The sequence below is a fragment of the Dipodomys spectabilis genome, unplaced genomic scaffold (genome assembly GCF_019054845.1).
Source record: "Dipodomys spectabilis isolate Male_0828 unplaced genomic scaffold, ASM1905484v1 ptg000141l, whole genome shotgun sequence".
NCBI lineage: Eukaryota > Metazoa > Chordata > Mammalia > Rodentia > Heteromyidae > Dipodomys > Dipodomys spectabilis.
In genome coordinates, this window is record NW_024870818.1 from 3,734,665 (window position 1) to 3,751,743 (window position 17,079).

General features: G+C 34.9%; 1 protein-coding gene across 3 annotated transcripts in view; it reads left to right on the forward strand.

Moving 5' to 3' along the window:
• Positions 1-17,079, forward strand: part of LOC122117516 (WD repeat containing planar cell polarity effector) — a 254,959-nt gene that overhangs the window by 59,776 nt on the left and 178,104 nt on the right. For all 3 annotated transcript variants that reach the window (XM_042691281.1, XM_042691282.1, XM_042691283.1), the window contains exons 4-6: positions 137-175; positions 2,167-2,237; positions 2,493-2,552. In XM_042691281.1, coding sequence (XP_042547215.1) covers positions 137-175; positions 2,167-2,237; positions 2,493-2,552 — 170 coding nt within the window. The remainder of the gene's footprint in view (positions 1-136; positions 176-2,166; positions 2,238-2,492; positions 2,553-17,079) is intronic.

Sequence of the window (17,079 nt, forward strand, 5' to 3'; positions counted from 1 at the left end):
TTTAGCAACATTTATTAGTTTCAAGACTGTGTATGATAACCCTGTATGTACGTATTAAAATAAAAGTTATTATAATAAAAATAAACTGCGCTTCTTTCTTCTTTTCCAATTTCCTCCGCCACAATGTCATCAACAGAGCTTGGTAACTTAGAAGAAAAGCAGAGGTTTGCAGAATGTAAGATTATTTTTTATTTCTTAAAATTATTATAAAATTAGAAAGTTCAGTATTTTAAAATGTTTTTCTTTCTGCAAAAATTAGAAGTGTTATTCTTTCCAAATTTCTTATAATTACATATTATTGCTTATGTACATGAACTATGAGTAAAAATTACATTTGTTAATTCTAATTTAGAAAATTAAAATCTCTACTCTGTCCAATTTTGATAAAACAATATTCCTATGTCAATATACATTTTCTTACTGAATTATATTTGTATTATTTAATATATTTAAAATGTACCACACTTAAATTCCAGTGATAGCATTTAATTATTCATACTTTGCCTAAATTATTAACGTTTTATTCATTTTAAGAAAATAAGATTATAGATGAATGTGAGCATTTTATTTACTAGTCTTTGCTAGCCTCCAATATGTATATAAATATAAATAAACATATTTACATATGTAATATATTATTTATAATGTGGCTACCATGTGATATTTTTCATGATTTAAATATTTAAGATTTTATTTTTATTTATTTTAAATGGTTGAACTGACAATTTTCAGACTACTGTATTAGTAACTGCAGTGTAGATTTTTTTGAAATGATTTAAGAATGTTTTATTTATATTTCAACTCTTAGTGACTAAGAAATCTGAAGTCGGTCTTTTCCTTCTGTGTCTTAGTTCCTCATCTGTAGAACTGTGTAGGATCAGCACTTGGGTGAAGATAGTCAGTATTCAGTGCAACACAGATTTTAAAATTTGTACATATGTTCTGCACATCCAAATTATGTTTATAGAGCCAAATTAGTTTGCTGAAATGAGATATATAGCAAGTCTACTTTCCAATTTAAAGATCTATGTATACTGTATGTATTATATGTATATGCACACATAACATATCTGTACTCACACACAACTCTCATTTAGAATTACCAGTACGAAGATCTGAAAATGACTATTTTTTTCTGATAAAATAGATGCTATGAATTTAACATTTCGTGTGTGTGTGTGTGTGTGTGTGTGTGTGTGGTGCTAGAGATGGAACCCAGGGTCTCATGAGTACTGGGCAGGTGCTCTACTACTGAGTTAAACAGCCAGCCCAATTTTATTAATTTTTAAGAACAAAACTAGTTTTAGTTTATCTTAGGCTAGCATTGGGATTCTATTAAATAAAAAATCTTTATTTGAAACAAAGGAATATCACTTAGTCATCAGATACATTTTTAAAAGGTTATTTAAGTCAGGCACTGGTGTCTTCTAGCTACTCAGGAGGCTGAGATCTGAGGATCATGGTTTGAATTAGCTCAGGCAGGAAAGTCCATGAGACTCTTATTTTCAGTTAGCCACCAAACTGGAAGTTGAGCTGTGGCTCAAGTGGTAGAGCACTATCCTTGAGCTAAAAGCTCAGGGACAGCACCCAAACCCCAGGACTAGCACTCACAAAAATAGTTACTTAAAAAAATTAAAGGAATTTTAATACCTAATATGTTAACATTTGAATGCTTTTTTTTCTGTAGTTTTAGTATATGGTATCTTGATCACACTTAAATTCGTATCCTGTGTATCATTTTTGTATTTTTTTTCCTCACTACATTTATTCATGAGGATTTTCAGGTCTCTATAGTCCACTTGCAGAATTTGAAATTTGTTTGGATTAAATACTTCGTTATTTACAAGAAAAAGTTACTTTGATGCTAAAGAGTGGGTCACTACTAGTAGGTACTGCTAGATTGACATACCCAGCAAATTTTCCCAGGGATTCTCTGGGGCATGCTGGTTATCATCATAACAGATCATCAAGGAGATGATGTTTTGTGGTAAAAATCCTGTTCCTATGACAAAGCCTTTTAAAACGTTGTCATTTGATGATAGAAATGAAGCCCACTTCCTCTCAATTGTGGATGTATTTTATTTTAATCTTCCTAAGGCACTGCTAAGCAGAGTTTCCTTTTTTAAATCATGTTTAACTAACTGTAGTACATGTTTTATTTGCCAGCACGAGATTATCCTTGGACGCTCAAAAATAGACGCCCAGAAAAACTTCGAGACTCACTCAAAGAATTGGAGGTATCTTACAAAAAGTTTCAAAAATGGCAACAAACAAATCTGTTTTAAAACATCTTTCAACGGCTTTAATTTTCGTAAAGGATCAACTCTCATGGTGATGATAGCTTTGCTTTTGTCCAGTGAGAAGTTCTTAAACAGTTGCATCTTTGTGTGGCATGCTGATCTTTTTTTTTTTTTTCTTGCTATCAGAAGCACTTTAACTGATAATGACAATGTGTGTAGCCAACTGCACTCTCTTTCTCTGTTGTCCTTCAGGAACTGATGCAAAACAGTCAGTGTGTGCTGAGCAAATGGAAGAACAAATATGTCTGTCAGGTAAAATGGTTTGACAAGCTTTTGCAGTGTTTAACCAATGGGGCTGAAAACTATGTGGTAATTGGTATTCTTGTGTTATGATAGATAATGGACAAAAACTTTTTAGGGTTAGATATTTCATAGTTTGAATTCTAGTCATTCTAGAATAAACATTAGGCAGATAGATGCACATCACTGGACTACCTCATTACTCAGTGCATACTGACATACTATATATAACTCTAATAAAAATCTTTTCAGATAATGTTTTCACTTGAATTTGTCTGAATGTTATATTTGATGTTTATTGGCATAGATTTAATAATATTTTGAATGAACATTATATAATATTTTGAATGAACATTATACAAAAGGACAAAATATTTTTATTCATTCTTATAAACATTTATAATAGCATATTTATGAAAAATCAACAAGTAAGTGTAAGAGGCTGATCTTAGTTTTTGAACTTCCTAAGCTGCACTGTTTAATATAGTCACCTCTAGCCTTATTTGGACATTTGAATAATTAAATAAAATTAAAATTTTGGTTCTTCAGTCTGAATACCCACATTTTAAGTGCTCAGTAGCTGAGTGTTATCATACTGGACAGTGCAGACACAGACTCTTTCTATTGAGAAAATTCTACTGGAATCTATACCTATAATTATACACAGTGTAAGTTGAAACATGCCGGGCATCTTAAAATATGTAGTAGAGCATCCCAGTAGACAATCTTTTCATATAGACCTCAGTGCCTTTTAATAGCAAGTTTTTTTTTTTGTTAGTGTTATATTTGATGAATGTTATAGAAGGATGTCCTTGCTAATGAGTAAATTCAACTGAGAAAGGAAATTTTTATGATTGAGCATATATATTTATATATATAATACAAGGTGATCTACATACTCAATGGGCCTCAATTTAGCACTTAATCAGGACATAACAATTAGTGCACACAGAAAGATAATAGCCACATTAGCTTTGCTGGTAAATCTGAAAAAAATGTCATTTACCTAGAAAAATTTTACTTGGTCTTGATAATAAAAAAAATAATTGCTAGTCCATATTTACTATGGTGGTAATAAGGTACAGATATAAGAAAATAACATACATGCATTTGGGAATTTTTGTATAGGGTTACTAGAAAATAATTTGGCTCAATTTCTTTTGTCTTGTAAGCATAAAACTATATATTTTAATATTTAGTAAGATTGTTCAACAATTACTTTAAAACAAAACAGCTGATAACAATGACTATGTTATCAACTGGCAAGTAAAATACTTTCATTAAATTCAATACGTTTAGTAATTTGTATGTAACAGTTGCTCTGTAATTTACTTTCTTTACTCACCAATATAGTTATTAAAAGTTCTTAAAGTTGAAAAAGAGGAATAATTGATAGTCATCCATAAATCTAAATTGCATCGTTACTACTAATAATTGTAATTGATAGAATCACATATTCTCTTTTAATTTAAATTTATATGTTTTCACTGTGATTTATGTGTAAGTATTCTCATTTGCAGATGAAGTCTATGCTTCTATATATCAGTTGCCAAACACCAAGTTTATAGTGATTAAAAATACTATATTAAATACCATTTTGATGTAGGCTATTGTAGTGATTCTAGTACTTCCTTATTATTTTAGCTAAACTAGAACCTTCACCGATTGGAGGTAACTGCCTCCCCAAGTGGTTTGGAACTTTTGCTTTCCAGAGACTGCTTAAAAGTAGAGTGAATATTTTTAGAACCAAAATACTTCTTGAGTTTACTTTAGGATACTCTTCAAAAGGATGGTTTTGTTTTCATATCGCAAGTTGTTTACATTGAAATATTTTAATAAAACTTTAAAGCTTGAATACAAAATATGGTCCAGAAAGTTTCCAACTGTACAACTCAAACTTGTAGCCATTACTCACCTAAACAACAAGACCAAAATTGTTTGGCTTGAGGCAAGCCTGCCACTGATAGTAAGAGATATGTCTCATGGCCTCCACCCCTACCCTCACACAGTATAAGTTAGAACATGCCAGACATCTTAAAATATGTAGTGGAGCATCCCAATAAGACAATCTTTTCACATAGACCTCAGTGACTTTTAATAGCAAGTTTTTTGTTAGTTTTAGGTTTGATGAGTGTTATAGAAGGATGTCCTTGCTAAGGAGTTAGTTCAACTGAGAAAGGAGATTTTTATGATTGAGCATATACATAATTACTTTTATAATTAACAACAATCTGATAGTACTGATTACTTAATCTGCTATACTGGTGAGTTTCCTTTTACTATTTACAATAGGATTTATCTTATGATATGTATTATTTTGTGCTGTATTTCTGTGATAGATAAAATATTCCTAAAATAGATCTTTTATTTTGAGCACATTTTAGTTTTTTGAGATAGGGTCTCTGTATACAGCCCAAGCTGGTCTTGAACTTGCTATCATCCTTCCTCAACCTCCTGAGTGGGTTTACAGGTATGTGCCACAATGCTCTGCTTTTCCAGCAAACTTTATATGTAACACATTTTAATAAGGTAATCTCACTTCTGTTAATCCTTTCATCTTTAGGGCCTCCTAACATCCTTAAATCTTTGTGAGACCTCCTAACATTATCCATCCACTTCAGTTTCTAGATTCGACTTTAACTAGGTCTTCTGAAAAATGTATGTAAGTCACATTCCCAAAGATCTTTGTATTACAGTAAGTTAAAAATAAATGATGCTCAAGGTACAGTTTTAGTTTAAGGAAAGGATCTGTTATAAAATTTTTTATTAAATTCTGTTAAATTGTACTCAAGTTGTAAAATAAGTAAACACCCCCCTGCCCTCCGCCCTGCCCATTCTCTTTAAGGGTCCAATTTTCAGCACCATGCAGTGAAGAAGTCCTAATGAGATGTGCTCAAATTCTGTTAGTGGTTTCTACACATACAAGGTCTCACATGGCAGCAGATAACCATGTGTTTTATAACTCTGAGAAAAGAAATGAAGTTTCTGGGTATCCTGGTGCTAACAACATTTAGACTCTCTTTGAATTAATCTACTCTTCCTCTAATGTAATTTTTTATTCTAAATAAATGATAAATTTGGAATGTAGGGAATTTATTGTCTTGGTTGTCTTCTCCTCTTTAAGGGATCCTTAAAGGCCCAATTGCTTACACATGAATGAAGAAACTACAGCATTATAAAAGCTTTTCGCAGATGCAAGCTGAGCTTGGATCTTTCCCTTTGTTGAATAAGGAGAATTTATCTATTGTCATTACCAAAGCTTAGCTAATGGTGCTGGTCCAGTAACCTATAAATTGTACTATCTAAAAAACAATTTTCCACTTGTAAATTCAGAACAGTTTACAAGTCAAGTCTTACTCTATGTATAAAGTTTTAGATAAAATTGTCTTTTTTTTTTTTTTTGTGGGGCTTGAACTCTGGGCTTGGGCGCTGTCCCTGTGCTCTTCAACTCAAGGCGAGCCCTGTACTGCTTGAGCCACAACGCCACTTCTGGTTTTCTAGTGGTTTATTGGAGATAAGGGAATCATGGCTTTTCCTGCCTGGGCTGGCTTTGAACCGCAATCTTTATATCTCAGCCCCCTGAGCAGCTAGGATTATAGGAATGAGCCACCAGCACCGGGCTAAAATTTTTTTTTTAAGATTGATTTTTCAGACTGTGCCAATTACTAGTTTGAGATACATTGAAATGTGAGATATACTTTAGAGTTTTACTTTTGCCACTTTTAAAACATATTTCTCATTGTTTTAAATTTTATTTTTGAGTTGACATATATTTGTAATATCATGGAGGTTTATTGTGAAATTTTCATATATACAGTAGTGTACTTAGAACAGATTCACCCCATCTGCCATCTTCCATTTCTCCCCTCCGTTTTCCCCTTTTTTGCAAACAATGTTTAATGAGTTTTATGATATATATAGTATATCTGTGTGTATATGTGTCTTTTATATGTGCATTATATTTATATATACATATGATAGACACACATACTCATATAGCTATATTTTATGTCCTTTGATATTCTTTGCTTCTCAGGATCCCCTTATCCCTTCTTTCTGCGCTGATCCTATCCTAGATTTTTTTTCCCCTTTTACATTCATATCTCAATGCCCTTATTGTTGTTGTCTTTGTGATCATCATCATCATCTTAGGTATATATTCCACAAGTCAGTAAGAATATGAGATATTTACCTTTGTGAATTTGGTTTATATCACTCAACATGATGATATTCAGATCCTTCAATTTTCTCACAACTGACATAATTTCATTTAATTATAGCTGAGCAAAATATACACACATATTTTCTTTATCAATTCATTGGTTGTTGAACATCTCAGCTAATTTTAATTTGGTTATTGTTTCTCCTGTTTTTTATCTAAGATCTTTCAATTAGCAGAAATTGTTCAATAGTTTCTACTTTGAGTTTCATAAGCCATTTTGTAAACTTTTCATAAGAAAAAATAGCTTTAACATTGAAACATTAAATTGTTTATTACTGTGGTGTGGTAGAAACTTCAGATTCCATAAAGCATTCTATCTTAAGTCACATTCTTATTTTCAGGTTAATTTAAGATGATATTTTATTAAGCATAGATAAAATTTGACACATACTGATTTTAGATTAAATTGACTCATACAAACATATTGTACTACATAACTATAAAATATATAATAATTAGCTGTACTCTGATTTCTGCCAATCATAATTCTGTGTTTCCAGCTACAATCTTAAAATGCCCAGAAAGGATAGTTACATTGTAAATTCCAGTGTCTGACAGACTATATAAAAAATAAGAACTATTTTCCATGTCTATCTCTGATAAATTGTGACCTTATGAAACTCACTTGATCACAACTTCTTTAATTGTAGAGCCTGATCTTACCTTTTTATCAAACTGTGTGATGGTTTGTTTTCCTCATAAAATAGAGAAATTGTGGTATTATTTCTAGGATTGTTAATAGCATGTTATTTTTATAAAACCCATTGCAGTGTTGATTGCTTGCCTATAATGGTAGGAGGCATGTGGGAGTTGCTAAGGAAGAGATGTGGGCTAGTCCTCAGCAAAACCTCATCAATGAAAATACATATACAAGGCCATAAAGACACTAAGCACCAAATAAAAAGATAGTAGATGCTAGAGAATACCTAAGCATCAATGTGAAATAGCAAGTTATTTGTAGAGAAGTTATAATTTTGCTTGCACTTAAAAGGATGTATAAAATTTGGTTAAGTTGGAAGGAATGGCCTTCCAGAAAATAATTTCATTAACTTGTGAATAAATGGTTCATATAGGAGCTCCCTTAACAAGAACTTCAAATAAGCGATTGATATATTTTCCTGTAACAGTACAAATAAATACCTTTCCATCAGTGCCAGATCAGACTTATGGAGGGATTATGGGCAATGGGAAGAAAGGAAAAAAATCTGAGAATCAGAGGTAGTACATTTCTTTGGAAATGTAAAATGAGACCAAGATGCAGAGAGGTTTGAATGCCAGTAGAGAAATTTAGAATGATAGGTTAAAAACTTGAGTTTGCCCCTGTTACATGTGACGTAATCAAAGGTTATCAAATAATAACATTGGAAATATGGAATTAGAGTGCAATATTGGAGTTGAAAATCTGGGAGGAGGCAGCCGAAGAGATGATTCTAAACCCATCCATTTGGTTACATTCTTGAGGGAAGATGAGCATCTTAAGAGAACTAAGAACCAGTGGGCATGACAGGAAATTGAGCCAGCAAAAGAAGCAGAAAGAAAAATGAAGAACTGTAGAGAAGATTTTTTTTCTCTAAAGAAATCAGAGGGTCTCAGGGCTGGGAAAGTGGCTCAGTGGTAGAGCGCTTGCCTTGCATGCATGAGGCCTGGGTTCGATTCCCCAGTACCACATAAGCAAAAAGAAAAAAAGCCGGAAGTGGTGCTGTGGCTCAAGTGGTAGAGTGCTAGCCTTGAGCTGAAGAGCTGAGGGACAGTGCCCAGGCCCAGAGTTCAGGCCCCACGACCGGACCAAAAAAAAAAAAAAAAAAGAAGTCAGAGGATCTGAAAAAAAGGCTTAAGCCAGATGGGTTGTTATTGAAAAGCTGTCAATAGGCCTTTACTGATATTAAACGATAAGCTTACCTTTATATTAAGAGACTTTTGAAAATATTAGATAGAGTTTGTACCTTTAAAGAATTTCATGTAGAGCCAGGTATGGTGGTACATTCCTGTACCCCAGCATTCCTGAGACTGAGGTAGGAGTATTGAGTGTTAAAGGCAAGCCTGGACTATAGTCCAAGACCCTACTTAAAAACAACAATGATAAAAAAAAATAATAAAAGTAAATGTTAAAGAATAATTGAGACTAAATGTTACGATTTCTTGATACAGTATCTAAATACATTTAAAGTTCTAGGATTATTGTGGATTGAAGTTGCACTTGGAAGGAAAGACATAATTTGGGCAAGTAAAAGGAAAGAGCACATCCTGGTTATAAGGGGAACATGTCACCAAAGATTGATTGTCTTTATGTCATCTGTTTAAGATAATTAAGGCAAGAAAAGTCGCCTGAGAAGATTTCTCCATTTGATGGCCTTTTGTGACCTATTTTAAGACAATTGCTGAAGATTTGAGCTGATTTTACTATTACAATAAATAAATGGTCCCTTTGGGACCATTGAAATTTTGCCAGCATGTCACAGCTTAGTACTCTAGTACTAAGTACTTTCAAAAAATAGTTTTTTTTTTTCTTTCTTTCTTTTTCTTTTCTTTTTTTCTTGTAGGTCATGGGCCCTGAATCTGAGCCTGGGCGCTGTCCCTCAGCTCTTCAGCTCAAGGCTAGCACTCTATCACTGGAGCCACAGAGCCACTTGCAGCTTTTTCTGCTTATGTGGTGCTGAGGAATCGAACCCAGGGCCTTATGCTTGGAAGGCAAGCACTCTACCACCCAGCCCTTGTGGTTTTCTTTAGCTACAAAGCCAACTAGTTCAAAGCCAACTAAAACAAAAAGTTTTTAAGATTATCCGAACAGATAATGGTCCAGGCTGGACTGGACAAAAAAAAAAAAAATAACCAGAGACATGGTTCAAACAGTAGATTACGTAGTAAAACACACACACACACACACACACACACACACACACACACACACACAATTATCAGGAAAAAGGAAAAGAACTGTTGCACATTCAGAATCTAGTATGTGCAGGCCCTAAGTTGTTGTGCAAAACAACAACAAAAAGTATTACCAACCACTTTGAAAGAGTATGGTAGCACAATAGAAAAAAACTTATAGAAGTATTTAAAGAGTTGAAGCATCCCTCTGATGTGTAACAGAATATCAAAAGGCTCTAATAAGGACCTATAGGTGACTGAAGTAAAGTAGAATATCAGATCAAAAAGTTTAGTATTTTACTAAGAACACAGAGAGAGAGGCAGAAAGAAAAAGAAAATAGTATGGAAATAACAGGACAAAATTTCTTTGAACTTGAAGATGTTTATTTCCAGTTTGAAAGGACCCAATGACTTAAAAAAAAGACAACTAGTTATATTTGGGAAATTTTAGAAAAGGCATGTCTTACAAGTTTTAGAAAGCCAGTGATAATGGAAGATCATCCATCTGGGTGCCAGTGGCTCACACCTATAATCCTAGCTACTCAGTAGGCTGAAATCTGAGGATCGTGGATCAAAGCCAGCATAGGCTGGAGAGTCCATGAGACTCTTATCTCCAGTTAACCACCAGGAAACTGGAAGTGGTGGTGTGGCCCAAGTGGTAGAACACTTGCCTTGAGCTGAAGAGCTCAGGGCCAGTGCCCAGGCCCAGAGTTCAAGCCCCACAACCGACCAAAGAGAGAGAGAGAGAGAGAGAGAGAGAGAGAGAGAGAGAGAGAGAGAGAGAGAGAGAGAGCTAGAGAGAAAGAGAGAAAGATCAATAAAACATTTAGAGTAAAAGGGAAAAAAAGCAAATCAAAATGAATACAAAGGCTTGAGAATGAGAATCACATCAGATTTTCCAACAACACATATAAAGTTAGAAGACAATGAGGTCTTCAAACTTCTGCAATCTAGACTTAAAACTTCCCTCAAATTCATTATGAATTCTTTCAATCTAGCCACCTCTCTTCCATACTTCAATGTGCTTAGTGCCTTCAAGTCTGGAAATCCTATTCTATTGCATGATAGAATTTATAATTTGATTTTGCATTTAGGCAAGAACAATTTCAGTCATAACAGTTCTCACTAAATTTGCCTGTCATGCACTTTTCACACAGAGTTAGTGATTGACCATAGGCAGGAGTATTGTGCTGGTCACTGGTGACTGGAACAAAAGCAGTTGCAAGCAGTGGCTCAGGTAGAAGCCTGATTGGAAGTATTTAAGATAAAATGGAAAGAGAAGATGTAAGGTTACAATGTAACAAAAGGTGAAGGTTATGAAGGAAACTGAGAGGAGGTATCCATAGAGGGTTTTAATATTTTTCTTTTTCTACACTGGAAAAATAACAGATGTTGGCATGGCAGTGAGCATGGTCCAGTAGAAAGGAGGAAATAAATGCAGGGTAAGGGGGGAATTAATTGCTGAAACTATCGATGAGGGGAAAAAAGAAAGAAAGAAAAACACACCAGTAGAGAAGGGAAGGATAGGTGCCTGGATTTGGATGATAGCATGGGAGTTACTGCCTTACCAAATGTGCACTGCTTCCCTCTAGACTTGTTATTTGAGAAAACCAAGTTTATTCAGTTAAGGAAGTTTTTGTTTCCCCCCCCCCCCCCAAGGTTTCTATTACACACACAAATGTATTCCTAACAAGCACAGCTTGTTATTTAGAAATGATAGAGATAGAGAAGAAATCACTAAGAGGGTTTAAAGTAGTTATTTTTGTCAAGACACTATGGGGGAGATAAAAGGACAAGGAGGGAACCAACGCAACAGTGATATGCACAGGACAATATGTCGGAAACGATCTGTACAACTTGTTGAGGAGAGGGAAAGTAGGAGAAAATTGAGGGAAGGGGTAACAAGGTTGACAAGAAATGTACTCATTTTCTTGCCCATGTAATTGTAACCCCTCTGTACAGTATTTTCACAATAAAAAGAAAAAAAAGAGTAGAGTGCCAGTCTTGAGCAAAAAACCTCAGGGACAGTGCCCAGGCCCTGAGTTTGAGCCCTGCTACTGACCAAAGAAAAAAAAAAGAATAAAGGGAGCTATTGGAATAGGAGTCTGGCCCATAAATGAAACAAAACTTGAGCTGCAAACATTATTCAATTTGAGGAAAAGCATTTATGACGGAAGGATAGCATTAGCCTATTCATTTGTCAATAAATTTATTTCTTGCATTTGCTTTTTCTTTTTTAGGAGCATAAAAGAATTGTCATATTTACTCCCACATAAGAACTGTGGCTCTGTTTGAAATTTCCATTATCTTTCATAGCCATGAACAAATGTTTTAACTTTAAATACCTGGGACAACTGGATTTTGGTTAGTGTATAACTTAAGTTCAGTAGTAAAGCTCTTGCCTAGTATATTCCTTGATCTTGGATTCAATCACTGGCACAGCAAAACAGAAACAAAATACATAATTTATGCTCATTTACTTAAAAGGGTGTTTTTAAAGTACATTCTGAAAGGAATACACAGTAATTGTCTTAGTGTCTTATCATCAGATTTATTTGGTGCTTGTCATTACAGATTGTCCTTTACATATCATTCTTCTGGTGGTTTGAATGGTGACACCTTTGGTACAGTGAGCTAAAGGGCCTGAGAACAGCTCAATGGGAAAATGTGCCAAAGCTCCCATGTCCTACTGGGACTCATCTGTTTCCACGAAACAGCATTTCTCTATACCTGGCTGTATAAATTTACATTGATTTCAAAGAAACAACAAAAAAAAAGAGATATGTACTCATTACCTTACTTATGTAACTGAAATCCTTCTGTATATCACCTTGACAATTCTTTGACATTTTAACAATTATATGTGCATTCCTTTTTTTTTTTTTGGTCCAATCGTGGGGCCTGAACTCTGGGCCTGAGCGCTGTCCCTCAGCTCTTCAGCTCAAGGCTAGCGCTCTACCACTTGAGCCACAGCGCCACTTCCGGCTTTTTTTCTTTTTGATTATGTGGTGCTGAGGAATCAAACCCAGGGCCTCAGGCATGCAAGGCAAGCGCTCTACCACTGAGCCACCTTCCCAGCCTCATACATTCCTTTTTTTTTGTTGGTGGTTATAGGGCTTGAGTTCTGGGCCTGGGTGCTGTTCCTCAGCTCTTCTGCTCAAGGCAAATGCTCTACCACTTGAGCCACAGCACCACTACTGGCCTTTTCTGTTTATGTGGTACTGAGGAATCAAACCCAGGGCCTCATGCGTGCGAGGCAAGCACTGTACCACTGAACCACCTTCCCAGCCCGTACATTCTTTAGAATTCCAGTTTGATCTTCTGAGAAGCACACACAAATATGGTACCCACCATGCAAGAGGTTTATGGGGGTATGTGTGAAAGATCTTGGTGAGTAGGAGTCAGAGGGTAGAGCCTTCCAGTGGTAATGATGGTCTGATATGTGTGAAAAGAGAGGGAAGGAAAGGAAGATTGCGTAAAAGAGCTTAATGCTATAGCATGATGCTGAGAAAATGTTTGCTATTGCAAATGCTCCTTAGAGGAGTCCACTGTTGGATAGAATTGGCTTGGTGCAGGACTCAGCATTCTCAGTTACTGACTAGTAGCTGCCCAGGGAAGTGGCCTCTGTTAGGTAATATATTCTGGTTTAGCTTTTCTTGAAGAAACTCTTACTCAGAAATTTGTAAGGTCATGTGTGCCTGTGTTTGCCACACCACACATTGTACCTGAGGACTTTTAATTTTAAGTTCAGCTAGTGCACTTATTGTCATAATCCTGATAATTACTTTTCTTTGCCAAAAGTTTCACTCCTTCCCAGGAAAAAGAAAAAAATACATTGTTAATTTAACAACTTTAATCCAGTGCTCAATGGCCCTTAATAATCTACTGATTCATTAATTACTTCTGAATACAATAAAATATTAACCCAGTTTTGGAGCATGGCTAACAGAAAATTTTTGATCTTTATAGTAATCCATTGTATCATTAAATAATGCTTTCTTCATAAATGGTTCTTTCTTTTTTGTTTTCAATTTAAAATATTTCTCTAAAGAAATTCATTTCTAGCTTTACCTTTGCATTCATATTTATGTTTTCGAAGCCTTAAAGTTTTGCTACAGAAAAAGCCAGATCAAGACTATGAATTTGTCTCATTTATATCCATCAGTATATATGAACAAAGCAAAATCAGTTCAAAATCTGAGTAATTCCTTCCTTGTTGATTTCATGTGTTTAACAAAGTAGAGGTTAAAATTGTATTGGGGAGGCTTTCAGCCCACTATATTTGAATATTGATTCTTTTTTTATGTAAAAAGTAACTTATCTAAAATTTACAAGTTTGTGTTAAAAGCATAATTGGAATATGTCCAATGCAAGGAACATATCTACTATTTTGGATTGAGTGTAGAAGCTCAGTTACTCCATGATAGTTGAGAGTATTGTATTATATATTTGCCAGTATAACTGATAGAGACAACACAGTACTTTTGCCAAATTGTAATGTATTCTGTGTTTTTTAGGAAGATGAAACTATATGACTAGTACATAAAATACTTAACAACTGACCATGAAATGAAAAGAGGTAATTACTATACTGATCAGATATGATATTATATACAAAATACTATGGCTCCCAACCTTTCATCTGGGAATCTCCTTGGTCTCAGGAGAAGTATTGATAGCATTACTACTGCTTAGAAATTATTCTTCAACATACCATAATATACCTCACTGCTAATTTCAGAAGGTATAGTGTATATTCAGGTAGAAGACTGTGTGTGTGTGTGTGTGTGTGTGTGTGTGTGTGTGTGTGTGTGTGTGTGTGTGTGTGTGTGTATGTAGATATATGTAGATATTTAAATCAACTCAGGAAGTGCTGTTGTCAGTCTTTAAAAGGTGTCTATTAATTTTCTGTATGCTTTAGAACATTTTAAGATATTTTATGGATTGTGTTTTGGGAGCCATTCTTTTACATTTGTGTTACATTAATAGGGATTTCAGAGAAGAATTCGAAGGTATAAAGGTCAGCTCTTGACTATGTCCCTAGTAAAGAAGAATGGATGAGGAAATCTATCTAAAATTTACTTCATGTAGCCCTGGGATAAATGGGAAGACAGAGAATTGGCAGAATTTACTGATGAATTTGAATCATGTTAGATAAAAGCAAGCAGTTAGAAATGGCAATCTCAAGCCAAGGGAACTAAAAAAAAAAAGATTTAGTTGTGATCTTATTCCACATTTAATGTTTTAAAATTTAAATAAGGATAATTCCTGGTAATGATAAAATGGCAGTGGATACAGTAGTAAACAATAAGTGTTTTCCTTATCCCAGATGTATTCCCCTTTCCAGGTGTAATTGTAGTCAGTAGTTTGGCTTATAGCCTCCAAATATTCAACTGTGTGTTTGTATATAAACACACATTTTAAAATAAATGCAACCATTCTGTACTTGTTCTGTAACTTGCTTCACATAGCAACATGGAACATACCTGTCAGCAGCCTCCAGCTATCTTATTTTTGATAGGTGCATAATAATCCATGGTTTGGATATACTATACTTTATAATCTTCTTAGTAAATAAGGAAGCTGCACAAAGAAGAATAATCAAGGAAATGTCATTAATGCAGATAGTGTTAAAAATTTATAAACGTATTTACAAAAGAGGCCTGGTTTTGGTGTCGTGTTTGATCCTTTTAGGAAGGAACCCCTAGTGCATTTTCAGCATGCTGACTGTTCACAAACACATTTCTCTCATCTTTTTATTTAGTCTTCTTCTTTTTTTTTTTTGAGACAGAGTCTCACTAGATAGCCTGGGCTGGCCTCCAATTCAAGATCTCCCTGAGTGCTGGGATTACAGGTATATGCCACAACACCCAGCTTCTGTGTTCCATGTTTTGTTCTTTTCTCTCATCTTTTTGTAACTGTAAAACAGGAAATATATTTGTAGCCAGATATTTTAAGATCTTTTTGTTTATTTTTGAAAAGATTTATAGAAAAATACCAAATAACACTCAAAAAGTTAAAAAAAATCAATCCTGTTGATTCTTTTTCTAAAAATACATTTTTTATTGTAAAAATACTGTACAGAGGGGTTACAGTTACATGAGCAAGGTAAAAACTCACTAAAGGATCTCGGTTCAAAGCCAGCCCGGGCAAGAAAGTCTGTGAGATTCTTATCTCCAATAAACCACTCAGAAAACCAGAAGTGGCACTGTGGTTCAAGAGGTAGAGCTAGAGCGCTTGCCTTGAGCTGAAGAGCTGAGGGACAGTGCCCAGGCCCAGAGTTCAAGCCCCACAACCGACCAAAAAAAAAAAAAATCTGGGTCTGGGAAGGTAGCTCAGTGGTAGCATGCTTGCCTTGCATGCATGCAGCCGTGGGTTCAATTCCTCAGCACCACATAAGCAGAAAAAGCTGGAAGTGGTGTTATGGCTCAAGTGGTAGGGCGCTAGCTTTGAGCTGAAGAGCTGAGGGACAGTGCGCAGGCCCAGAGTTCAGGCCCCATATGATGCTAAGGGAACTGAACTCTGAGACATGGAGCCAAGAGGTTTTTCTCTGTTGTTTTTAATGTACTATGTGATTTCTTTTTTTGTGTGTGCTTTTTTTTTTCTTTTTCCTATGATTTATTCCCTGTTGTCACTGTATTTGATTTTGGTATCCTGGAGTACTGTGTAAACGGTTATCTAACTTAGGGAAGGGAACAGGAACAACAAAATGGTGAGACAAGGGATGAAGGGCGAACCAATGCAAGAGCGGAACTCAGAAGACGATAGGTTGAAAATGAACTGTACAACTTGGGGAAGGTGTTGGGGGGGAGGGAAAGTGGGAGACAAATGAGGGAGGGGACAACCAGTTTGACAAGGAATGTACTCACTACCTTACGTATGTAACTGTAACCCCTCTGTACATCACCTTGACAATAAAACTTTAAAAAAGAAAACAACCAAATAACCCTCAAAAACTTTAAAAAATCCTGTTGATTCTTCTAAAAATCAATTATTTATGCAGCAAGAATTTAATTTCATGCCCTCCAGCTCCCTGTTTCATCTCTGATGTACCTAGTACTGACAGCTCTGCATTCTTTCTATCATGCCTTGCCTTTGTACAACGTCACCACGTATATATCACACTTGAGTTTTTCCGCAGTACAGTATGATGGTATTGCTTGTGTAAGTATGTTACTTAAAATTTCATCTTCACTTCCACAGTATATCATGGACTTGGGCAGAAAATATCTGATTAATTAAACTTATCTATCTTTTATGTTATCTCTATTTATTTTCTTGTACTAACAACATTCACACTAGCCAAACTCAGAAGGGACTGATTTATTAACCAAAATGTAATTTATCAATTTGCAATATGAGATATTTTTGGCATCCTATACATAGCTTCTTTGCTTGGGGCATTCCTACCTAATATATGAATTACTCAAGAGGCTAGATTATAGA